This window comes from Somniosus microcephalus, chromosome 10, assembly GCF_052327205.1.
Source record: "Somniosus microcephalus isolate GS21.2 chromosome 10, FLI_Smic_1.0, whole genome shotgun sequence".
Classification (NCBI taxonomy): domain Eukaryota; kingdom Metazoa; phylum Chordata; class Chondrichthyes; order Squaliformes; family Somniosidae; genus Somniosus; species Somniosus microcephalus.
Window position 1 is genome coordinate 57,369,095 of NC_140996.1, and position 26,414 is coordinate 57,395,508.

General features: G+C 44.1%; 1 protein-coding gene across 1 annotated transcript in view; it reads left to right on the forward strand.

Moving 5' to 3' along the window:
- The first annotated feature begins 14,162 nt into the window (after window positions 1–14,162).
- Window positions 14,163–26,414, forward strand: part of LOC147111515 (glypican-5-like) — a 1,571,270-nt gene continuing 1,559,018 nt past the window's right edge. The window contains exon 1 of the mRNA XM_085998559.1: window positions 14,163–14,320. Within this exon, the coding sequence (XP_085854685.1) occupies window positions 14,212–14,320 (109 nt within the window). The 5' untranslated portion in view covers window positions 14,163–14,211. The remainder of the gene's footprint in view (window positions 14,321–26,414) is intronic.

Consider the following 26,414-nt stretch of genomic DNA (forward strand, 5'->3'; position numbering starts at 1 on the left):
TGCGAGGTGAGGCCCGATCAGAGCATCGGACCTGTGAGGGGGCAGTGACCAGCAGAGCTTAAAAGCGGCGGCAGTTTGAAAGCGGCGGCAGTTGTGAGGTGAGGCCCGATCAGAGCATCGGACCTGTGAGGGGGCAGGCGGCGGCAGAGCTTAAAAGCGGCGGCAGTTTCAAACCAGCGGCAGTTGCGAGGTGAGGCATACCAATTCAACAGCAGAAGAGAGAGGTAAAAAGTCATCCAAGTGTGACGTCACCAGGAAGCAGGTAAGTGATTGGTTGGTGAGTATCTCTTTTATTACAAGCTTAAATTCTGCGGTTTATATTTTCTTGGGTCTCTGTGGTGTAGTGGGGACAGTTGGTAAATAAGCGCCCTAGAGTATATCTTTAACTGGTGGTATTGAATTAATTTAAATTAATTAAAGGGGTAAGTCATGCCAGGAGAGCCCAGCCCCGTGTTATGCTCCTCTTGCTCTATGTGGGAATTCAGGGACGCTGCCAGTGTCCCTGATGACCACGTGTGCCGGAAATGCATCCAGCTGCAGCTACTAACGGGCCGTATTGAGGCGCTGGAGCTGTGGATGGATGGGTTGTGGAGCATTCGCGATGTTGAGAGGGTCGTGGATTAAACGTTTGATGAGTTGGTCATGCCGCAGGGTAGGGCTGCACAGGCAGGAGGGAAATGGGTGACCACCAGGCGGAGCAGTCGAAGCAGGCAGGTAGTGCAGGAGACCCCTGTGGCCATCCCCCTTTTAAACAGGTATACCAATTTGGATACTGTTGAGGGGGATGACTCACCAGAGGAAGGCAGCAGCAGCCAACTTCCTGGCGCCGGAGGTGTTGCTGCTGCTCAGGAAGGGAGGAAAAAGAGTGGGAGAGCAATAGTGGTAGGGGATTCTATCGTAAGGGGAACAGATAGACGGTTCTGTGGCCGTAGACGTGACTCCAGGATGGTTTGTTGCCTCCCTGGTGCCAGGGTCAAGGATGTCACTGAACGGCTGCAGGGCATTCTGAAGGGGGAGGGGGAACAGGCAGAGGCCGTGGTTCACATTGGGACTAACGACATAGGTAGGAAGACGGATGAGGTCCTGCAACAAGAATTTAGGGAGCTAGGTAGCAGATTAAAGAGCAGGACCTCAAAGGTAGTAATCTCTGGATTACTCCCGGTGCCATGGGCTAGTGAGTATAGGAATAGGAGGATAGAGCAGATGAATGCGTGGCTAAAGAGTTGGTGCAGGAGGGAGGGCTTTAGTTTCCTGGATCACTGGGCCTGCTTCTGGGAAAGGTGGGACTTGTACAAGTTGGACGGGTTGCACCTGAACCAGAGCGGGATAAATATCCTTGCGGGGAGGTTTGCTAGCACTGCTCGGGGGGGTTTAGACTAAAATGGCAGGGGGTTGGGAACCTGAGCAGGGAGACAGAGGAAAGGAAAACAGGGATAAAAGCAAAAGATAGGGAGGAGAAAAACAAAAGTGGCAGTCAGAGAAATCAACGGTTTAAATCAAACGTGGCCACAGTAAATAATAATTCTAATAGGTCTAAGAGCGTTAAAAAAACAAGCCTGAAGGCTTTGTGTCTTAATGCGAGGAGCATTTGTAATAAGGTGGATGAATTGGCTGCGCAAATAGAGGTAAACAAATACGATTTGGTTGGGATTACAGAAACGTGGCTCAAGGATGGCCAAGACTGGGAACTCAACATCCAGGGGTATTCGATATTCAGGAAAGATAGGCAAAAAGGAAAGGGAGGTGGGGTAGCATTACTGGCTAAAGAAGGGATTAATACAATTGTAATGAAGTATATTAGCTCTGATGTGGAATCTGTATGGGTAGAATTGAGAAATACTAAGGGGAAAAAAACATTAGTGGGAGTGGTATATAGACCTCCAAACAGTAAGGCGGAGGTTGGGGATGGCATTAAAAGGGAAATTAAAGAAGCGTGCAATAAGGGTACAGCAGTCATCATGGGTGACTTTAACCTACATATAGATTGGGCCAACCAAATTAGTAACAATACTGTGGAGGAGGAATTCCTGGAGTGTTTACGGGATGGTTTCCTGGACCAATATGTCGAGGAACCAACCAGAGATCAGGCCATCTTAGACTGGGTATTATGCAACGAGAAAGGATTAATTAGCAATCTTGTACGAGGCCCCTTGGGTCGGAGCGATCATAATATGATCGAATTCTTCATTAAGATGGAGAATGAAGTAGTTGACTCAGAGACAAGGGTCCTCAATTTAAATAAAGGAAACTACGATGGTCTGAGGAGCGAGTTGGGCAGGATTGAGTGGGGAATGGCGCTCAAAGGGTTGACGGTGGATAGGCAATGGCAAACGTTCAAAGACCGAATGGATGAGTTACAGAATTTGTTCATCCCAGTTTGGCGCAAAAATAAAACAAAAAAGGTGACTCAACCGTGGCTAACAAGGGAAATTAGGGATAGCATAAGATCCAAGGAGAGGACATATAAATTGGCTAGAAAAAGCAATAATCCTGAGGATTGGGAGCAGTTTAGGAGTCAACAAAGGAGGACAAAGGGATTAATTAAGAAAGGGAAAATAGAATATGAGAGTAAACTATCAGGGAACATAAAAACTGACTGTAAAAGCTTTTATAGATATGTGAAGAGAAAAAGATTAGTGAAGTCAAGCGTAAGTCCCTTGCAGTCAGAATCGGGGGAATTTATAACGGGAAACAAGGAAATGGCAGACCAACTAAATGCATACTTTGGTTCTGTCTTCACAAAGGAGGACACAAATAACCTCCCAGAGATGCCGGGGAACATAGGGTCTGATGAAAGCGAGGAACTGAAAGAAATCAGTATTTGTAGGAAAATGGTGTTAGGAAAATTGATGGGACTGAAGGCCGATAAATCCCCAGGGTACTTAAGGAAGTGGCCCTAGAGATAGTAGATGCACTACTGATCATCTTCCAGAACTCGATAGACTCTGGAACGGTACCCATGGATTGGAGGGCAGCTAATGTTACCCCACTATTCAAAAAAGGTAGTAGAGAAAGATGTAATAGCAGAGCACTTGGAAAGCAGTGACAGGATCGGACAAAGTCAACATGGATTTACAAAAGGTAAATCATGCTTGACTACTGGAATTTTTTGAGGATGTAACTGGTAAAATAGATAAGGGAGAACCAGTGGATGTGGTGTATTTGGACTTTCAGAAGGCTTTCGATAAGGTCCCACACAAGAGATTAGCGTGCAAAATTAAGGCACATGGGATTGGGGGCAAGGTATTGACTTGGATAGAGAACTGGTTGGCGGACAGAAAGCAAAGAGTTGGAATAACCGGGTCGTTTTCCGAGTGGCAGGCAGTGACTAGTGGCGTACCGCAAGGATCGGTCCCAGGACCCCAGCTGTTCACAATATATATTAATGATCTGGATGAGGGAATTGGATGTAATATCTCCAAATTTGCAGACGACACAAAGCTGGGCGGGAGGGTAAGCTGCGAGGAGGATGTCGGGAAAATCCAGTACGATTTGGACAGGTTGGGTGATTGGGCAGAAACATGGCAAATGCAGTATAATGTGGATAAATGTGAGGTTATCCACTTTGGTGGCAAAAACAGGAAGGCAGATTATTATTTGAATGGCAATAGATTGGGAGAAGGGGAAGTGCAAAGAGACCTGGGTGTCCTTGTGCACCAGTCGCTGAAGGTAAGCATGCAGGTGCAGCAGGCGGTTAAGAAGGCAAATGGTATGTTGGCCTTCGTAGCAAGAGGGTTCGAGTACAGGAACAAGGATGTCTTGCTACAGTTGTACAGGGCCTCGGTGAGACCGCACCTTGAGTATTGTGTGCAGTTTTGGTCGCCTTACCCGAGGAAGGACGTTCTTGCCATGGAGGGAGTGCAGCGAAGATTCACCAGGCTGGTACCTGGGATGGCAGGAATGACGTATGAGGAGAGATTGTGTCGATTGGGCTTATACTCACTGGAGTTTAGAAGGTTGAGAGGGGATCTCATCGAGACCTATAAAATTCTGTCAGGTCTGGACAGACTAGATGCAGGAAGGATGTTTCTGATGGCCGGGGAGTCCAGAACCAGGGGTCATAGTCTAAGGATAAGGGGTAAGCCATTTACATAGTTACATAGAGATAGGAACAGGAGTAGGCCATTCGGCCCTTCGAGCCTGCTCCGCCATTCAATGAGATCATGGCTGATCTTCGTCTGAGATCATAGCTGATCTTACCAGTTCAGTACCCCGTCCCCGCCTTTTCTCCGTAACCCTTAATCCCCTTAGCCTTCAGAAATATATCCAATTCTCTCTTGAAAATATTTATTGAATTAGCCTTCACAGCCCTCTGTGGCAGGGAATTCCACAGGCTCACCACTCTTTGAGTGAAGAAATTCTTCCTCATCTCTGTTTTAAATGATTTGCCCGCTATTTTTAGACTGTGGCCCCTGGTTCTGTGCTCCCCGGCCATTGGAAACATTCTCTCTGAATTCAGCCTGTCCAGGCCTGCCATAATTTTATATGTTTCGATGAGATCCCCTCTCAATCTTCTAAACTCCAGTGAGTACAAGCCCAAACTATTTAATCTCTCTTCGTAGGTCATTCCCGCCATTCCAGGTATCAGCCTGGTGAATCGCCGTTGCACTCTTTCCATGGCAAGAACATCCTTCCGCAGATGGGGCGACCAAAACTGTACACAATACTCCAGATGCGGTCTCACCAGCACCTTGTACAGCTGTAGTAAGGTATCCCTATTCCTATACTCGAACCCCCTTGATATGAAGGCCAACATACCATTTGCCTTCTTAATCGCCTGTTGCACCTGCATGCTCTCCTTCAGTGACTGGTGCACAAGAACACCCAGGTCCCTCTGCACTTCCCCATCTCCCAATCTATTGCCATTTAGATAATAATCTACCCTCCTGTTTTTACCCCCAAAGTGGATAACCTCGCATTTATCCACATTATAGTGCATCTGCCACGTATCCGCCCATTCCCCCAACCTGTCCAAATCGCACTGTAGCCTCCTGACATCCTCATCAGAGCCCACCCCTCCTCCTAGTTTAGTGTCGTCAGCGAATTTGGAAATATTGCATCCAATTCCCTGATCCAGATCATTTATATATATTGTGAACAGCTGGGGTCCCAGGACAGATCCTTGCGGCACCCCGCTGGTCACTGCCTGCCACTCCGAAAACGAGCCGTTTATTCCAACTCTCTGTTTTCTATCCGCCAGCCAGTTCTCTATCCACGTTAATACTTTGCCCCCAATCCCATGAGCCTTAATTTTGCATGATAATCTTTTGTGTGGAACCTTATCGAAGGCTTTCTGGAAGTCAAGGTACACCACATCCACTGGCTCTCCCCCATCTATTTTACCAGTTACTTCCTCAAAAAATTCCAGCAGATTAGTCAAACACGATTTACCCTTTGTAAATCCATGTTGACTCTGTCCGATCCTTTCCCCATTTGTCAAGTGCTCCGCTATTTTATCCTTAATAATGGACTCTAGCATTTTGCCCACAACCGATGTAAGGCTTACTGGTCTATAATTCCCTGCTTTCTCTCTACCCCCCTTTTTAAATATTGGGGTAACATTAGCTACCCTCCAATCCACGGGTACTGTTCCCGAGTCAATGGAGTTCCGGAAGATGATCCTTAGAGCATCTGCTATCTCCAGGGCCACCTCCTTAAGTACCCTAGGATGTAGTTTATCAGGCCCCGGGGATTTGTCGGCCTTCAGTCCCCTCAACTTACCCAACACCATATCCCTAGAGATACTAATTTCTGTCAGCTCCTCCCTCTCATTAGTCCCTATGTTTGCCGATATTCCTGGGAGGTTATTTGTGTCCTCCTTTGTGAATACAGAACCAAAGTATGAGTTTAATTGGTCTGCCATTTCCTTATTCTCCATTATATATTCTCCCGAATCGGACTGCAAGGGACCGACTTGGGATTTTACCAGTCTTTTCCTCCTGATATACCGATAAAAGCTTTTGCAGTCTGTCTTTATGTTTGCTGCAAGTTTACTTTCGTATTCTATTTTCCCCTTCCTGATTAATCCCTTTGTCCTCTTTTGCTGTATCCTGTACTGCCCCCAATCTTCCGGTCTGGTGCTTTTTTTTGCCAGTTGATATGCCCTTTTTTTTGATTTTATGCTGTCCCTAATTTCCCTCGTTATCCACGGTTGAGTCACCTTTTTAGGTTTATTTTTATGCCAAACCGGTATAAACATGTTCTGGAATTCTTCCATTCTATCTTTGAATGCTTGCCATTGTCTATCCACTGTCAATCCCCCCAGAAACACCACCCAATCAATCTTACCCAATTCCCGTCTCATACCCTCGTAATTCCCTTTATTTAAGTTCTGGACCTTAGTCTCTGATTCAATTTCCTCACTCTCCATCTCGACTGAGAGCTCGATCATATTATGATCGCTCTGACCCAAGGGGCCTCGTACAAGAAGATTGCTGATAAGTCCCTTCTCATTGCACAATACCCAGTCTAAAATGGCCTGATCTCGAGTCGGCTCCTCGACATATTGGTCCAGATAACCGTCCCGAAAACATTCCAGGAATTCCTTCTCCTCAGAATTTTTACTAATTTGGGTAGTCCAATCAATATGTAAATTAAAGTCACCCATGATGACAGCTGTGCTCTTATCGCACGCTTCTCTAATTTCCCTTTTTATGCCTTCCCTCACCTCCATATTACTATTTGGAGGCCTATATATCACACCCACTAACGTTTTCCTCCCCTTGCTATTTCTCATTTCTACCCATACAGATTCCGTTTCATCCGAGTTAATATCCTTCCTTTCCATTGCATTAATCCCCTCCTTTACCAGCAATGCTACCCCACCTCCCCTACCTTTTTGCCGATCCTTCCTAAATATTGTATATCCCTCGATGTTAAGTTCCCAGCCTTGCCCACCCTGCAGCCACGTTTCTGTAATCCCAATCAAATCATACTTGTTTACCTCTATTTCCACAACTAATTCATCCACCTTGTTCCTAATGCTTCTAGCATTAAGATACAAAGCCTTCAGGCTTGCTTTTTTCACACTCTCATTATGAATTAGTTTGGCCCTTTGTGTTTCTCTCCTTTGCTTATTGCTTCTCACCTTTCTACCATCTATTTCTGACTTCATATGACTTCCCTCTTTTCCACTACCTAGGTTCCCATCCCCCTGCCAAATTAGTTTAAATCCTCCCGAACCGCCCTAGAAAATGTTACCCCGAGGACATCGGCTCCCTCACAGTTCAGGACTGAAATGAGGAGGAATTTCTTCACCCAGAGAGTGGTGAACCTGTGGAATTCTCTGCCACAGAGGGCGGTGGAGGCCAGTTCATTAAATATATTCAAGAAAGAGTTGGATATGTTTCTTGAGGCTGAAGGGATCAAGGGATATGGGGAAAAGGCGGGGACAGGGTACTGAGTTTGGATGATCAGCCATGATCACATTGAATGGCGGAGCAGGCTCGAAGGGCCGAATGGCCTACTCCTGCTCCTATCTTCTATGTTTCTGTGTTCAGCCTTGTTTTCAAATCCCTCCATGGCCTCGCCCCTCCCTATCTATGTAACCCCCTCCAGCCCTAAAACCCTTTGAGATACCTGCGCTCCTCCAATTCTGGCTTCTTGCACATCCCTGATTTTAATCGTCCGCCATTGGCTGTCATGCCTTCAGTTGCCTAGGCCTTAAGCTCTAGAATTCCCTCCCTAAACCCCTCTGCTGCTCTACCTTTCTTTCCTCCAAGAAAACGCTCCTGAAAACCTATGCTTTGACCAAACTTTTGTTCATTTGCTGCAATATCTTGATATGTGGCTTGGTGTCAAGTTTTATTTGCTGTCACTCCTGAGAAATGCCTTACAAGGTTTTATTACATCAAAGGCACTATATAAATGCAAGTTGTTGTCATCTGTACTGAGACAGCTGATCAGATAGGCGAAAGCAAATTGCTGCAGAGCCACCCAGTGAACAGAATGTGGAAGTGCAGGTCGACTGAAACCAATCTTTTAAATTGGGAATTGTAGACGTAGGCTTTTGTTCCTGGAAAATGTGATGAAAGGCTGAATGTTCTAAATGGTAGATTTAAAAAAAAAAAAAAACCACTAGCGTATTATAAGATGTGCGAGTTAGGTTAATTGGCTATGATAAATTGACCCTTAGTGTTAGGGGGATTAAATACGTGGGGTTACGGGGATAGGGTGGGATCTGTGTCGGTGCAGGCTCGATGGGCCGAAATGGCCTCTATCTGCACTGTGGGGTTTCTGTGATTCTTCATTTGTTAATTCTTTAAGTAACTTAGCAGCTATCAGCACATATGTTACTTTTACTAAGATGTGTACACCTTTAACACCCATATATATTTTAGTAGAGATGGTAGCTGGATGTGGTCTGCTACCGTGGCTCCACAGAGTCTGGTAGATACACCATTTAAATTTTGAAGCTAACCAAGGGCTTTCGTCTTGTCAATTTTTTTCATTGTAAAAGCATTCAAAATGCCTTAGATTCACTAGATTGAATACAATGTTATAAATACTTGGGACAATGGAAAAATTTCTCAGGTGTTGGAAACTCGTAAGCTCCAACATTTTTCTATTTAAATTAGTTTGACTTTGCCCTTGATTTCCTTTTAAAGTTTTGTTTATTTTTCATCTTTATTTAACCTCCAATGAACTTCTTCAATTGTTAGTCTAAAACTTTTGTGCTACTGTTTGTATGTATATCACTAAAAACATGGTCAATAATTTTGTAAAAATCAAAAATTCGAGAGGAATTATAATTATTATCTTCAGAAGATACATCATTGGTTTGAGTAGTAAATCTGAGGTTTCACAAATACAAAGTGGTATTGGCTATTTCAGAATCATTTCAATGAGAAAGCAGTAATTGACACTGGGGTCTGGAAAATGTTGTTTATTAGTAAGTGATAGTATCACATCTGAGACTTGGATTTTTATCAATCCCAGGTAGGCAAGATAAAGCGGCTTTGTTTCTGAAAAATAGTAAGCTAAAGTGAGATGCATCCACAGCACTAAACTCTCCTCCAAGTCTGCATAAATCGGCAATAATTCAGCACCAAGGATTTGACGTGAAAAGCAGAAAACATGTTTCATGCTTTTTCTGGGTATAAAGTGGAAATAGTTCAAATTTTCAGCAATACCATCTATCGCCTTAATCAGAATACACTGCAACTGAATAAATAAGTCATGCAATTAATGATGCTGAATGTCGAGAAAGGTGAAGTGGAAGTAGGTAGCAGGAATACATTTTTTTTCTAAAAAAGAACGGATGACAGGGTTTGAAATGTATTTCATTTCCAATAATAGGATGCTAAGAAAACACATCTTCCATATACCCTTGCTAGAACAAAAATCTGTAGTTTTATATGTCCTAGTTTTATATATCCTGTTAACAGAAAAATTGTTGAGTTGGCATTATTGGGTACAAACTAACAGTTTGTTGTTGCTTGTGGGGGTGCTAGTGTATTTTGAAGTTGTTTTTAAGGAACTCTGTCAGAAGGAGCAGTTGTATGAGGTTTTGTAAAACTTATGTGGATGAATGTTTAATATCTTGGACGTATTGTACTGTGTTCTTAATGCGCACTTGTCAAGGTAATACATCTGATCCGTGAAGTTTATGTATGCAAGCTTTATGCACATGTATCCCGTTTTCAGGAATACTACTTTTATGCAGGCGCAACAGCTATTGTGAATCACACATTGTGACACTACAAATGTTGAAAATGCCTATCCCAGTGCCACCTACATTAGTAACAGGTACTGCAGGTACTTTTGAGTTTTATACATGGTGTTTCTGTTTTATCATTGAAGAAAAGTGTTTTTTTAATTCGCTCATGAGATGTGGGTGTCGCTGGCAAGGCCAGCATTTATTGCCCATCCCTAATTGCCCTTGAGAAGGTGGTGGTGAGCTGCCTTCTTGAACCTGCTGCAGTCAATGTGGCAAAGGCACTCCTGCAGTGCTGTTAGGTAGGGAGTTCTAGAACTTTGATCCAGCGACAATGAAGGAACAGTGATATATTTTCAAGTCAGGATGGTGTGTGACTTGGAGGGGAACTTGGAGGTGGGGTGTTCCCATGCGCCTACTGCCCTTGTCCTTTTAGATTGTAGAGGTCGCGGGTTTGGGAAGTGATGTCAAAGAAGCCTTGGCAAGTTGTTGCACTGCATCTTGAAGGTGATACACATTGCAGCCATGGTGTGCCGGTGGTGGAGGGAGTGAATGTTTAAGGTAGTGGATGGGGTGCCGATCAAGCAGACTGCTTTGTCCTAGATGGTGTCGAGCTTCTTGAGTGTTGTTGGAGCTGCACCCATCCAGGCAAGTAGAGAGTATTCCATCACACTCCTTACTTGTGCCTTGTAGGTGGTGGAAAGGCTTTGGGGAGTCGGAGGTGAGTCACTCACTGCAAAATACCCAGCCTCTGACCTGCTCTTATAGCCACAGTATTTATGTTGTTGGTCCAGTTAAGTTTCTTGTCAATGGTGACCCCCAGAATGTTGATGGTGGGGGAATCAATGTTAGTAATGCCATTGAATGTCAGTGGGAGGTGGTTAGACTTTCTCTTGTTGGAGATGGTCATTACCTGCCACTTGTTTGACACGAATGTTACTTGCTACTTGTCAACCTGAATGTTGTCCAGGTCTTGCTGCATGTGGGCCCAGACTGCTTCATTATCTGAGGAATTGCGAATAGGATTGAACACTGTGCAATCATCAACGAACATCCCCACTTCTGACCTTTATGTTGGAGGGAAGGTCATTGATGAAGTGGCTGAGGACACTGCCCTGAGGAACTCCTGTAGTGATGTCCTGGGGCTGAGATGATTAGCCTCCAACAACCACAGCCATCTTCCTTTATGCTAGGTATGGCTCCAGTCAGTGGAGAGCTTTTCCCTGATCAATGTTCCCCCTAAGTTTTATTTGTACTGAGCAGGCCGCAAGCTCCCCTGAGGACGACGTTTTAGTCCATGGGCAAATGTTACTATAACAACAAATTTCATTCCCCTGAGCCAAATGAGATGATTCGGCACTGATGACTTTAAGTGTTCAGTAATTGGAACAGTCTCCTCTTAAAGCTTGGTTTTATTACACATACAGTGCGTCTCCCTCACTAAAAACCAGTTGATTCTAACTTGCTGAAGTCAAAATCGATACAGATCTTGTACACCTTTAGCCGCAGATACACCTTCCTTGCTCTTACCTGCATTAACAGAAAGGAGGTACCAGAAACCCATTTTTCTGAACAAGCAAGGTCACTGCGAAGCGATTGGCAGCTTTAATTGTTAAGAAAGGACGGCGGGAATAGAATACCACATAGTTCTTCAAGTTAGATTGAAGTTTAGTAACAATTTTTGAGATTTATGAGAGTTGTTGCCTTTTGGTTTCAGGGTTGGTTTAGGATGCATTCTGTGCAATAGGTACGTGTAAATCAATTTTACTATTTTAAAAACATGTTTCCCCAAGAAGATTTGGAATGTACAGTGTAGTTTTATTTATCGTGTTTGAATTTTATGCAAATCTTTGAACTCCCCCGCTCATTTTTTTGGCCAAGAAAGGAAATCGATTGAAAGAGGTGAAGCGTTTGCGGAAAGCTGCTAAGTGCAGGTTGGGGAGGGTTGAAGGTGTCTGCCTCTTCGCAGGCACTTTAACCTGAGCAGGACAGCCAAGTGATCAAGTCTGCAATTGTTTAAACTGTGTCCTAGCAACCGTGCGCACCCTGAACAAGCTCATGACTGCTCGGGAAGGATTCAAAGATATTTACTGACATTGCTGCACGCTGCTGCTCTGCCTTGATACAACTGCCACTCGAGTGAGTCTCTGGCTCAATCCTCTCTGAACTGCACCACAAAGGAACATATTGAATCATAGAATAGTACAGTACAGAAGGAGGCCATTCGGCTCATTGAGCCTGCGCTGGCTCTTCCGAAGAGCAGTCCAGTTAGTCTCACTCCCCCGCTCTTTCTCCATATCTCTGCAATTTTTTCTCCAAGTATTTATCCAATTCCCTTTTGAAGTCTACTATTAAATCTGCATCAAGCAGTGCATTCCAAATCCTAACCACTCGTTGCGTTTATAAAAAAAAAAAAAAAAAAGTTTTTCCTCGTGTCTGCTCTGGTTCTTTTGCCAATCACATTAAACCGGTGCCCTCGTGTTATTGACCCTTCAGCCATTGGAAAAAGTTTCTCTTTAAAATCATGAAGGGTTTAGATAGAGTAAATAAACACCTCTAGCAAATCTCTTAGCCTTCTCTGCTCCAAGGAGAACAACCCCAGCTTCTCTAGTCTATCCATTTATTATTCTGCATGCAACTTAAATATAATATTTATGATTAGACTTGTCAATGCCCTTTTAATTTTTCTCCTTAAATACGTAATGTTCATTCACTCTTTAGTTTTGTTGAGTGGAAAAGATCCTTTCAGTCCAGCTGATCAGCCTCAGGATTTCTAACAGCCAAATTTTGGTCAGGGTGGGGAAGAAGGAGAAGGCTGCATTAAGTGATCCCAAAGACTGGGGATGGAAAACCGTGCTATGAAGGAGTGGGGAGTGTTCCATGACCGGGGTAAGGAAGTATAAGAAAGGTGGAGGATTTTGTTTTCAAGCAGAGTTTGGGAAATGTTATCTTCAGACTGTTTGCCACAAGATCCTAAGGTAGAGAAGCTCTGCTGGAAATTGCATCCCAAAATGAGCAGAGGAACTCATTCAAGTAACAAACCTAGCATAAGATGTCAGAAAAATCCACACCCAAAAGGAGATGGTTCACTTGATTTTCTACCTAAGACCATCAGACCTCAAAACCCTTTCCTATAATTAGAGGTAAAATTTCAACTTCAGTGTTAGAAAAGCATATATTAACAAGTCTGTTTTATGGAGGGAACACATAAGATATGAAGCCTATAGAACTTACTTGCAATTACAGGGGACTTTGCATGACTCAGCAATTTTGGAGCAGGATTAACTTTGAGATCAGTGAGGTCCAAAGAGTTCACAAACTCTCCCGTGCTACCTGCAAGTGTTCAGTTGTGCAATCCATGCTTGTCAGTTAACATTATAGTCAAAGGCAGTTTCTAAAACTCATAGGGAACACCACGATGGTGGCAAATACTTTACACAAGCCACGCAAAAGCCTTACAGGATTAAATTGATACACCATTAATAGAAAACTATTATAAGTTGCACGTTTATGAAATGATTCATATACTAGACAATGCTTCTCTTGTTAATGTCAAGGTTGTCGATTGAACATTGCTCCCACTGCTTGTAGCAACAGTCAGTTTGACACTAAATTAACTTAATGGATTTGATCTTGTGGCTGAGACGTTCCAACACGGCTATTGTAGAAAACTGCAAAATAAATCAGTTTTTTTGGAGGAGCAGCCAGAGAGAGAGAGAGAGAGAGAAGGGGGATGGAATAGAGAGAGAGGGGTGGGGGAGGATTGAGAGTAAAACCCATGCAATCCCTGGGAATCTATGCAATGGAGCCGGGAGTTTCAGTCATGTTTACTGCCCGAGGCGATTCGAATCGGCACCAGATCGCATGTGGCTGTATAAATATTTATCCCAGGTTGTAGTTTGAGACTAACCGACTAGGTAAAAATATTGTTGCCATTCCATTTTATATAAAAAAAAAGAAAAATCATATATTTAATTTTTAAAGTTTTTTTTGGGAACGTGGCATTTTATAAACAACCTCTGCGTTTTGCTTGGGGCTCCTTGATGCCACACTCCATCAAATGCTGCCTTGATGTTGAGGGCAGTCACTCGCCTCACTTGTGGAATTCAGGTCTTTTGTCCATGTTTGGACCAAGGCTGTAACGAGGTCTGGAGCCGAGGAATTCTCCTGGTGTCCATGCCTCAACCATCACCATTATCAAAACAGATTTACTGGTCAATCTCAATGCTGCATGTGGGATCTTGCTTTTGAAATGCTGTGTCCTGAGGATGTAACTGGTGCCAAATAAATGAAAGTTTGTCCAACCTTTACTAGTATCTGAGCTATACATCAATGCAGTCTACACCTGACATGAAAAATATTGAATTATTAAATCATTTGAATGTCAATGTTAACATAATGTAGGAATTTAGTTCTAAAATTAATTATCAGATAATCTGAACGAAGCAACATTGAATCAAGTGCAGAGAAAAAATGCATTCATTCTTTACCATTTTCCTTTAGGTTCTGATCTTCAGGTATGCATCTCGAAGGATCCAACATGCTGCACAAGAAAGATGGAGGAGCGATACCAAGCAGCATCTCGGCAAGATATTCAAAATTTGCTTCAAACTTCCAGCTCAACTCTGAAATTTTTAATATCACGAAATGCGGCTTCTTTTCAAGGTAACCTGTGATCTAGGTCAAATTAATTCCTCCAAGTTTTTTCTTTGTCCTGCTTTTTTGTTTTTTTATATATCTAGTAACACAATGATGTGTTCAGGCAGAGATAACTATAACAACAGAATAAATCTCAAAGTTAATTCTGGTGATTGCTGTAAGTACAGAAAAACTTTGGAGAAATGATCAAACACATTTGCTAAAGCAAAATTCAGGCTTTAGAAACTCTAGCTCAAAAATGAGAGAAAGTTTTCACATTTGTGCACAATGAAGAGTCCAGTCCATTCATGGTCTGGAAGTAAGCTCCACATTTAAAAGAAGTGGTGTACGAAGCTTCGCTTGGGCATCCTATGCAGACTTTCTCTATGATGAAGAATGTTGAGGTCTGGTTTAAGTCGAGCAATGTTTGTGGTACTTCATCAGTTATGATTGTTTAGAAGCTTAATAGCCTAGTCAGGTCTCTTAAGTGTTGAAGAGGGTGGACTCTGGCTTGGAGAAGTCCATTGGTTTGCACAGCTTTTCACTAAACAGGATATTAAAATACTCTTCAATACAATCCAAAGTCATGCAGAGTCAGATGATGAGGTTTCCCTGTAGCCAGCTGAACAGGGCTGCAGTATACTACAGGTAGACTATCCTTTATCCGCACTTCTGAAAACCTCAAAACCGAAAGTTTTTTCGTGGAGCGTAAGTCATGCGCACGACATGACCCGAGTGGCGCCAAACATGACAGGAGTGGTCCGGGAGCTCTGCCTTTCCCTGTGAGCAGGGCAGAGGGTCACAGAGTTCCCTCCTGGGTAGGAGATTGCAGGCCGAGCCGGGCAGTGTGAAGGAGGTACCGGGAGAGTGAACACAACAATACAGTGTAGGAGTCAGCCGATATCCGGCTTTCCCACAACTGGCGCCGGCAGTCGAGCCCTAGACCCCCACTAAGTCAAGGAATTCAGATACGGAGCAGGGGGAGCCGGAAACCTCGATCTAACGGCAGAAATCAGCAGCCGTTTTGTTAGGTTTTTTTTCTTCCCCTAGCATTTTTTTCCTTCCCGTAGCATTTTTTTTAAAGTCAGGCTGTGGAAAGAGTCTCTGTAGCTTAGCAACAGCTTCAGAGACGCTTCCAAGGCAGGGCCCGAGTGTTTACAAGCTGTTGCTAAGCAACAGTGTTTGTTGTCAGATACGGAGATGAAAACCTTCTGAAATCCGAAAAATTCCGAAAACCGAAACACAGCTGGTCCCAAGGTTTTCGGATAAAGGATAGTCTACCTGTACCACTCTGATTATGGAATTTGTAGAATATTGAAGTTGCCCTGGTGAATTTCCAAACCATTTTGAAATGTCAATATGTTACAGGTCAGAAAGTCGCTTCAAACCTTCTGATAGTTTTGCTCAGTTGTTGGATGATTGATTTCAGTCAATTTTCTTTTAGTAGAAGAAACATTTTTAATTCCTAACTTCATTTTGTTTTGGTTAGTATATATGATGAATCGGTTTCAATATTTATTTAATAATAAAGGTTAAACCAATTCACAGAAATGATTAATACACCCAAATTAATCTAATGTTCCAGTATTGTTTTCACCAAATTTAGAAGTCCTGCTTTACATATTTGGACATGTTCCAATAGTGAAGAGTTTTAGAAGTTAAGATCTTTTTATTTATTATGCCACGGAGAGTGATACGGAGAACCTTGCACTGACGTGCATAAGCATAATGCATTTAAAATGTGGTTACTTTTCTTGTTTTCTTGTCATCATATTTTACTCCTTGTTGACAGATTTTCAAATTGCACAATTTTTGGGACCATTGTTCATTTTTCAAGTTCTAACTTTACTTTAACATATATGGATTGAATACAAAACAGTTGCATTACTGAAAATTTAATAAATGACTAGCAAGAAATCAGTGCAATCTTCGAACGATACGCTGATTGAACTTTATCATATTTTGTGAAGTCTTTTTTGAGGTTACAAAATTTTATTTTTCAAGTTATTTCTTAGCCTTCCCTATTTCCTGGTCTCTTCAAGGGAGCAGGGATGAGTTCTCCCCCTCATTGAGCAGATAAAGGCAAACTCTGGGCCTTAAGAGTGACTGAACCTGACAAAAATATATAGAGTAACCAGCTTCTCCATTTCACTACCTAAGATCTTCCAAAGGTTGCAAGTTTAAGTGTTGCAATATGGAAGTATGATTCTAGCCAGATCTGAGAATTGCACCACAACTTGGTCAGGATTTGGCTTCAAGCACCATGGGGTAATTGTAACTTCTAAACTGATTGACCTATAGAAAAGATTCCCCACGCACACATGCGAGCACTTGCCAGCTTGCAGTGGCTCACTGTATTGATTAGGCATCATTCAGAGGCATTATCTCTTACTCCAGGTGTTGTGCCACAGTCCAAATATCCTATTGTGGACCTAATTCTTGTCATGCATTATGCTCTGTTAGGTAGATGTCAAATACTAAAATAACTCATGTTGCAGACTGGGTAGAGTCAAAATATTTATACAAGGACCAAGTTTCAAGATGCAGATGGATAGTTAATGAGAATGCCAGGTAATGGTGGCTGCAAAGATGCTATATCTTAAAGGCATTGTTTCACACTGGAACACTTGATCTGTACATTGTGGTGAGAATGCTTTTATGATTGCGAGATCATTCAGCACTACAACAAAAAGTAAGCATTTGATGGTGATGGAGGAAATAGCAAGGACAGTGTTGCTAAAATGTTTTTGTACATGAAGGCAGGAGTATTCCTTAAAGGGAGAGCACAGGCATTTGGTTACATCTTGTGCGAGCACCTGGCACACCAGACCTCTCTGCTTTAGTAGAGTTAAAGAAGCTTTTTCTCCATTATTCATTGCCTCCTTCCTGTGCCGGAATGCCTTCTGGATTCTGCTCTTCTTTCTCCATGATTAGGCCCTTTGGGCAGAGCAAAGTTACGGAAAATGCAGCACACATCAATTATCTTGGAGACTCTGGGGAAACTGTACTATAATGTGCCCCTGATCTGAACAGATGCCAGTGGTATGCTCAATAAAGATCGTGTAGATTATACCGTAAGCCAAATTCTTGTATAGCATTTATTTTACAGCTTTCCAAAATCTAGGACACCAGGAGAGGGTTATGAACTATCCCGTAAACTAAATACAATTACGTGGGTTTCTGTTCAACCCATGGGGCACAGAATTACCCCAAGTAATTGAGGCGGGCCGTTTTAGAGCCTAACATGAGAAAAATATCTGAGTAAAAGATCCAAAAATGTATTGATCACTTTTGCAAGAAAATCTGGAACGGAGAAAATGAAGATTAACTAATGCTGTATTTGCATATATAGCGCTCGATTTTAACTCTCCCTGCCTGGCAGAAACCAGGCGGTGCAGGGTGCAGTTAAGGTTGTGTGTATTTGCAACACCAAAGTTCTGATTGGTCCCCTTGGAGGACAAACACACCCAGCAGTTTCCCTGGAATGTGTAATTAGATTCTCCCTACCAACGTAATCAATTACTTTGCAAAGTGTAATTCGAGCCATTCTGACTGCCTATTCCAGACAGAACAGAGCTCACTTGGAACAGACAGGGTTCACCCTCACGGGTTAAGACCTTCTCCCACCGCTCAAACAAGCTCCTAACCCCACTGCCCAAGCTCCTAACCTCCTCCCCGCCGCCCAAGTTCCTGACCGCCCCCTCAAAGTTTCTGACCACCTCTCCCCCCAAGTTTCTGATGAACCCCCTCCGCCCCAGTTTCTGACCCGCTCCCCCACCCGCCATGAGTTCCTGACCCTCCCCAAGTTCCGGACCTCCACCCACTGCCCCCCTGTAGATGGGACATTGTGTGTGGGTCACGGCTTGTTCACAGGTTTATTGGGTATGAAGTGAATAGTGACATTGGACTGGACGAAATTCGGAAGTCATGACAATGATGTCACTTGTCACACATGCACTGAGATTTCCAAGAAATCAAACAGGTCAAGGGGAAGGAGAGGGAGAACGTGGTGCGGGCGTAAAGGGGGTGGGGTTGGAAAAATGTAATTGCCTTATCAGCTGGATCACATTCTCACTTGACCTTCTCTGCCCTCCAATCCTCTCTTCTCCCCCTCCCCTCTCTCTCTCCCCCTCCTTTCCCTCCCTTCCGATCTCTCTCTCCCCCCTCCGATCCTCTCTTTCTCTCCATCAAATCCTCTTTTTCTCTACCCCCTATTCTCTCGCCCTGCTCCTCTCTATCTCTCTGTCTCCCCTCCACTCTTGCTGTCTCCACTCCACTCTCTCTGTCACCCCTTCGCCCACTCCCCCCTCCTCCTGCCCCCCCGCCCCTCCTCGTCGCTCACGCCCCCGCCATCCTCTCCTCTCTCCCGCTCACCGCGATCCCTCCCTCTCGCGCTCCCTCCAAACAAACTGACTGGACTCCAAAACTCACACTTCTCTGAAAGCCTTGTTCTACAGACCTAATTTAAGAAATGGGAAAAATGATTTTAAATCTGTATTTTAAAATGAGAAGATGTTAAAATGAATACCAACATGTTATCAACAAAATAGTAGCACAGTACATCATACCACGTATACTTGGAGCATCAGAAGTAACGAGGAGGTGCAGGCTGTTTGCCTTATAGCTCAATGCAGATTTCAGTCTTCTCTGTCCTTTGTTCTCTCCGAGCAGTATCCAAGGAGTAAGGAACAGAACCCAAAACAACTGTTGTATTTACTGTAGAGGTTGTTGTGCTTCGATACTATTGATCCCGAACAGATTTAAATATTCAGATTTGCATATTGACGTGCAACAAGTAATCCATTTGTAACGCACGTGCATTAAGCAATTCTGGACACTTGGATCTGTGCATTGATTACACATTCATTAAAAAAGGGGAGACAGCAAGCAGGGTTAATTACATACAAATTTGGGGATTTTGGTCAGGATGAAGACGAGGGTAGTCTTCTGAAAAAGACCACCATTTTGATTTAAATTTTAAATGTTGGATCAGTCCCAGTTTCTAAAGTGACATCACGTTTAATGACAGTAAAAAGCTACTCTGTCTTCTAGCATAGATTCTCAGCAGTACCAACAACTTTAGTCCATCATCAATGTAAGTGTGAATTATCGAAGAAATATAAATTATTATGCTTTTTCTTTTTTAATCTGACACCTGAATTGTATTTGAACTGTTTGTAAAATGGTTTAGGACTTGTATTGTGCTTTGTGTTCTAAGCACAGGTAACCATGGCTTTTCAGGTCCTTTCAGTCCCTGAGCAATTGCAGCCTCAAGTACAGTAAAATAGTGTTCAGTTTGCATGAACTTGACATCCATTTGGGAGATAGGCATACATCACTTTTATCCTACATATAATCGTTACTGTAGCATTGACGATTGAACCCATTATAACTAATTAAATCTCAGACAATGCCTGCACTATGTAAGCATTATTAATAATAGTAGCACTTGTACCACAACAGCAGCACACAGGTGACTGGTACACATGCCCTTGGCAACGCTAGCTTTCTGTTCCAACAAAGATTATTTCTTTTGTTTGCTTATCAGATTCTGTTAAAGAATTAATTAATCCATTTATTTTAGTTTGTGTTCTGTCGGGTAATAGTTTAGCATTTTGCATGTCCTATGTTACAAATAAAATATATCTGCAGATCTGGTGTTGCAAATCTAAATATTTTCCATTTTCTCAGTCATAAAATCATTCTACCTTCAGGTGCTATATCATGTGACATCTTTCAATGGAAATGACAGCACCAGAAAGACAAAAGCAGTTGCAATATACCTAGCATATCTTCCATGATATTGCTGATAGTAAGTTGGAGGCTTTATAAGTACAGATATAATGTTGGGTAATGTTACCAGACAGACACATCAGCGCTGGGGGTGATGCTGAGATCTAGGAGCACTGGGAAGGGAGCCCAAGTATAGCAGTCCTGAGTTGGGGGTAGGTTCTAGCAGAACTTGGAGGGTGAGGGAGGGAGGCGGTGGGGTCCAAGTGTCTGGGACTACTGGGAGGGATATTCTGGAAATACAGGGGAAGGTTCAGGGATCACTGAGAGGGAAAGGTCTGTAGGCCTAGGAACATTGTTGGTGGGTGGGGGTGGGGATGGCTGTACTGGTGTCAGGAAACCTTGGAAATGTCATTCAGGCATTTGTAAGCACTGAGGAGCTCTTAGGATCTGGGATTGGAGGGTGAGGCCCAGCAGGATCGGAAAGAGGGTTTTGGCGCATTGATGGGGGCACAGTCTGGTAGTATTGGGAGGGATTGCTGGGATATGGCAGTATTGGTGGGAACTAACCTTGTTGGAGAAGGGAGACCCAGGAAAATCTGCCATTAGGCCCTTTTGGGACCAGATGACGATCCTCCCTACCTCATCAAGTTCCCGCCTGTCACGGGTACCCTCTTTCCTAACTGTCCCCATCTTTATGTTCCTGTCTTAAAGCATTTAAGGGTAAGTTTTCTGCTTCAGCACTCTTTGTGCAGGCTAGATTAAGGGACCAAAAATCAGGGCAGAGGGTATGCAATTTCCCAATATGTGCTCTTGATGCAGAATTGGAAAATTTACTCTTTAGTGCAGGGTTAAATTTTGCCAACTTAACAACACTTGCTTGGAATGTATGGATGTGGTTGGAAGCTCTATTCAGTGTTCTCTCTCAGAAAACTGTTTCACAGGGAAGAAGAGGTAGTCTTCAAGCTATCTGAAAAATTAGCAATTTTTGGAGGCAAAATATCTGAAGTTGCCTGTGCAAATGAATGTTCTTGAATGCGAATACTGGACAGCCCTGATATTAAATGTCCAAATAGGGTGAAAATGTGGGAAACAAAGCAGAGATTGTGACCTTGATATTAACCTCCACACAATGGGCAGGAGAGGGTCATGGGGGCAGGGGAAGTGGTTAAAGAGGAGAATGCAATCTCAACATGCTGTGCATGCTCCCACCGCCTCGAGTGTCCCACTTCATGAACATATTTAAATCTGGCTCCCACAGTGATTTTGGAAGCCCATTTTAAAATTGACTGCTGCTGCGTCGGTTTCCCAGGGGTCAGGAAACCCAGCAGTGAAAGGGAGATAGGAGCTACCGGCTCCACAATGTAAGTGCCTTTTCCAGCACTCCTCTGGCCAAGAGGAGCAACAGTGCTCCCCACAGCCCCTCAAGGAAGCTTTTGGCTATCCCCAGCCCCAATCACCAACCTCTCTTTTTCCCCCCGCCCCCCACGATTATGGGCTCTCTTCCGCCATGCCCTCCCGATTGGCAGGCCTTTCCGACCTCCTGATTGTTTCCTGGCTGCGGTCTTCTGCCACTGGTGTTCTCTCCCGCCTGTCGGCCAGGTTGCCTGGGTGGGAAACGGAGTCAACGTTTTTTTAATGAGGTCTTGCCGTTAATGTCATCAGGACCTCCGCCTTGCTGGGTTCTCCGGTTGTTTTCGGCCTCACCTGCACCATCCCCGCCTCCTGTAAATATTGGGGCTAGTATTTTCCCTCAAAGTTATTTAATTTACATGCCCACATATGGATGGGTGCCTGTTATGCTGCCAGACCTGATCGCTGCGAAAAGGATAAAAGGAGGCAGAGTAGAGTGCATGCTTTGGCATGTTTCCACCTCCACATTAGCCACAGATCCACTGGGAATCAGATGGGATGAGGCTGAACAGCCTGGGCCATTAAGTCCTGCATATTGCGTGCACTTTTATAAATGTCACACTTCCAGTAACACTTTTCAGACATGCTTTGCTGTTATGATTAAACTTACCTCTGGTCCAAGCTTTGTCTCCATGTTAGTTGGTGTTCTCCCAAAATCGAGCCTTGTGATTCAGTCCTGGCTGTTTTCTCCTCCATCTCATTGCCCCCTCTTTTTTAATTCATTCATGGGATGTGGGCGTCACTGGCAAGGCCAGCATTTATTGCCCATCCCTAATTGCCCTCGAGAAGGTGGTGGTGAGTCGCCTGCTTGAACCGCTGCAGTCCTTGTGGTGAAGGTACTCCCACAGTAGTGTTGGGGAGGGAGTTCCAGGATTTTGACCCAGTGACAATGAAGGAATGGCGACATATTTCCAAGTCAGGATGGTGTGTAACTTGGACGGGAACTTGCAGGTGATGACGTTCCCATGTGCCTGCTGCCCATGTCCTCAGAGGTGGTAGAGATTGCGGGTTTGGGAGGAATTGTCGAAGAAACCTTGGCGAGTTGCTGCAATGCATCTTGTAGATATTGCAGCCGTGGTGCATCGGTGGTGGAGGGAATGAATGTTTAAGGTGGTGGATGGGGGTGCCGATCAAGTGGGCTGCTTTGTCCTGGATAGTGTCAAGCTTCTTGAGTGTTGTTGGAGCTGCACTCATCCAGGCAAGTGGAGAATATTCCATCACACTCCTGACTTGTGCCTTGTCGATGGTGGAAAGTGTTGAGTCTGTGTGTCCCAGTTATGTTTATTATAAATCACTGGACACAGACAACAAGAATAACTTTAACAGGTCTTTACTATTCGGAGGTCAGGGCTGAACTGCCCAGCAAATCACTACACAACATTTATATACCGGTGTGGTCACCACCGGTATTACAGTATACAGCAGCCAAGAGAAAGTAGTACATCCCTTAAGGTAGTTCTCTTAAGGTGGAACAGGTTACATACACCACAATCCTCCCTTTTTAGCTTAACAGTGTATATCCCCATTTAACATAACATAATAACATATATAGATATATATATATACAACTTCATGCAAAACAGTTCAAAGATTCAGTCTCTGAGGAGGCCTCCTGATCCGAGTTGGATAACGCCTTTCAGGGGTCTCTGATTCTCGTTGCTGGGGTGACTCATCTAGTTGATCTCTTATGGATTGGACATCATCATCAGGTACATTCACTTCTGAGGTAGATGCTTCAGGTTCACTAACTTCTTCCACGGTTGTCTCTGCCGTAACCCTGGGTTCGACCCTTGTTCTCGATTCTACCAGTTGGTCAGCATGATGTCGTATTACATTTTCACCAATATCTACCGTGTACATCAGGGGTCCTTGTCTGGCCCGAATTGTTCCAGATTGCCATTTCTCATTTTTATAGTCCCGGGCTAACACTGGTTGTCCTATTTCGAAACTCCGAGTGGTCTTGTTATTTATATGCTGGAACTGTTTGTTTTCGACTTCCCTCCGCACATTTGGTTTTAACAAGTCCAACCTGGACCGCAACCTCCTGTTATAGAACATCATGGCAGGACTTTGGTTTGTCACTGCATGAGTGGCGTTTCGATATGCCAGTAGGAAATTGTCCACCTTGTGTTGTAGTAGAATCTGATCTTCGCTCATGGCCTTTATTGCTTTTTTGAACGTTTGTACAAATCTCTCGGCCAACCCATTTGTAGCCGGATGATATGGGGCAGAGGTATAATGTTTCACCCCATTCTTCTTCATGAATTTCTGGAATTCTTCTGACACGAACGGCGGTCCGTTGTCTGAACATATTTGTTCTGGCAATCCATTTCTTGCAAATATCGTTCTTAGCACCGCGATCGTCTTTTCCGAGGTAGTGGTAGTCATCTTAATCACTTCTGGCCATTTAGAATGTGCGTCCACCGCAATTAAAAACATGGAGTCCATGAATGGACCAGCAAAGTCAATATGTACACGTTGCCATGGGGTTGAAGGCCATTCCCATGGATGCAGCGGTGCAATCGGAGGTGCATTTTGCACTTTTTGGCACCCTGAGCAGCTTTTCGTCAGATCCTCTATCTGTTGGTCGATACCCGGCCACCACACATAAGCCCTAGCAAGGCTTTTCATCTTGACTCCCCCCCAGATGACCTTCATGCAGTTCCTTTAGAACACTCTCTCTTAACTTAGGAGGAATAATCACCCTTGTTCCATACATCAATGTTCCTTGACAGACAGACAGCTGTTCTCGTCTTGCTGAGAATGCCGGTAACAGTGGATCACCATGTGCTGGCCATCCCTTCACTGTCAATTCGTAGACCCGGGACAGTGTCGGGTCGTTCCTGGTTTCTCTTTCAATACTTGCATTGGTGACTGGTAAACATTCGATGATGGTCGAGTGAAATAACTCAACAGGGTCAACCGTCGGTGCCTCCTCCTCTGTAGGTAGTGGCAGGCGCGACAGCCCATCAGCATTACCATGCTGCTTTGTACCTTTGAATTCAATCTGATATTGATGTGCCCCTAGGAAAAGGGACCATCTCTGGAGCCTCTGTGCTGTTATCACCGAAACACCCTTCTTAGGGTTAAAAATGGATACCAACGGCTGGTGGTCTGTCAGTAGCGTAAACTTTTGGCCCTGCAGGTAATGATTAAACTTCTTTACTCCCCACACAAGGCTGAGAGCCTCCCTATCTATCTGAGCATAGTTGCGCTCAGCGGAGGTCAATGATCTGGATGCGAACGCGACTGGCCTCTCCAAGCCATTTGGCAACTTGTGTGAAAGTACTGCCCCAATACCATATGGAGAAGCATCACAAGCCAAACGAATAGGCAGCGTTGGGTTGAAGTGAGCCAACACTTCCTCTGAGGTGATCAATGCCTTGCTTTTGCGAAAGGCCCTCTTACAGTCTTCGCTCCACTTCCATGGTACTCCCTTCTGCAAAAGAGCGTTCAGCGGGTGCAGCACCGTGGATAAATTTGGCAGAAACTTATGGTAATAGTTAATCAACCCTAGGAACGACCTCAACTGGGATACATTATCCGGAGCGGGAGCCTTCACAACAGCTTCGATCTTGTCAGGAGACTTATGAAGCCCCTCCTGGTCAATGACATGACCACAGTACGAGATCCGCTTCTGAAAGAACTCACATTTCTGCCGATTAACTCGAAGTCCATATTCTTTCAATCTGGTGAGCACCAGTTCCAAATTTGCAAGATGTTCCTCATCATCATCTCCTGTAATCAGAATATCGTCCAGGTAACATTGTGTGCCTGGAATTCCCTGTAATACCTGCTCCATGGCCCTCTGCCAAATTGCTGGAGCCGATGCCACTCCAAAAACCAGTCTATTATACCGATACAAGCCTCTATGCATGTTGATCGCGAGGTACTGGCGTGACTCTTCCTCAACTTCCATCTGTAAGTACGCCTGCGCCAGGTCTATCTTGGTGAAGTGTTTCCCGCCAGACAACGAAGCGAAGATATCCTCAATCCGCGGAAGCGGATATTGCACCGTGTGAAGCACCGGATTAACAGTGATCTTGAAATCTCCACAGATGCGAACTTTCCCCGGTTCCCCCGGCTTGTTGCTCGATGAACGCTTCATGACTGGAACAATGGGCGTGGCCCACTCACTCCAGTCCACCTTAGACAGTACTCCTGAACGTTCTAGCCCTTCCAGCTCAGCTTCCACAGCAGGTCGTATTGCATAATGTACCGGTCTGGCTTTGAAAAATTTCGGGTTTGCATGTTCTTCAACCTTGATGGTTGCCGTAATTCCTCTGTGTTCCCAGTTCCTGTTGGAACACCTCTTTAGCATCGTCCAATATTCTGGACAATCGTTTAGGTTTGACATCTTTTGTACTGGAATCTACCGTTAGTGCTTTTAAGGAATGCCAGTCCATATTTATTCTCCTGATCCACTCCCGTCCCAGTAGTGGTGGACCTCCCTCAGGTGGCACATATAAGTCCATTCCTCGGCTTTCTTTGCCCTTGTGGACCACCTTTTACCTTTATCTTTCCGATGGGGTATACTCTTTGCCCCGTGTATGTTTTCAATACAATCTCCGTATCCCGTAGGGGAATATGTGGGAATAACCTTTTGTAATCTTGCTTATTCATGACCGTCAATGCCGATCCAGTGTCCAATTCCATCTTCACTTGGACCCCTGCTATCTGAAGTGTGACCCAGATAGTTTGGAGGTCTGCTTCATTACCCACATTGTGTACTCTTAGACACCCCAGTTCCTTACTGCTGGAGTCTGAATCTGACTTCTGTTCATCCGAACTGTTCTCTGTCACCTTGTGTACCTTTCTGCACTTTTCCTGCGGTGACTTTTTGTTGCTGGTCTTCTTTCCTGACCGGCATACTTTAGCTATGTGACCAAGCCTGCCACATTTTCTGCATTCCTGATTTTTGAACCAGCACTGGTTCTGATCGTGCGTTGTCTTTCCACAACGATAACACTTTACTGCA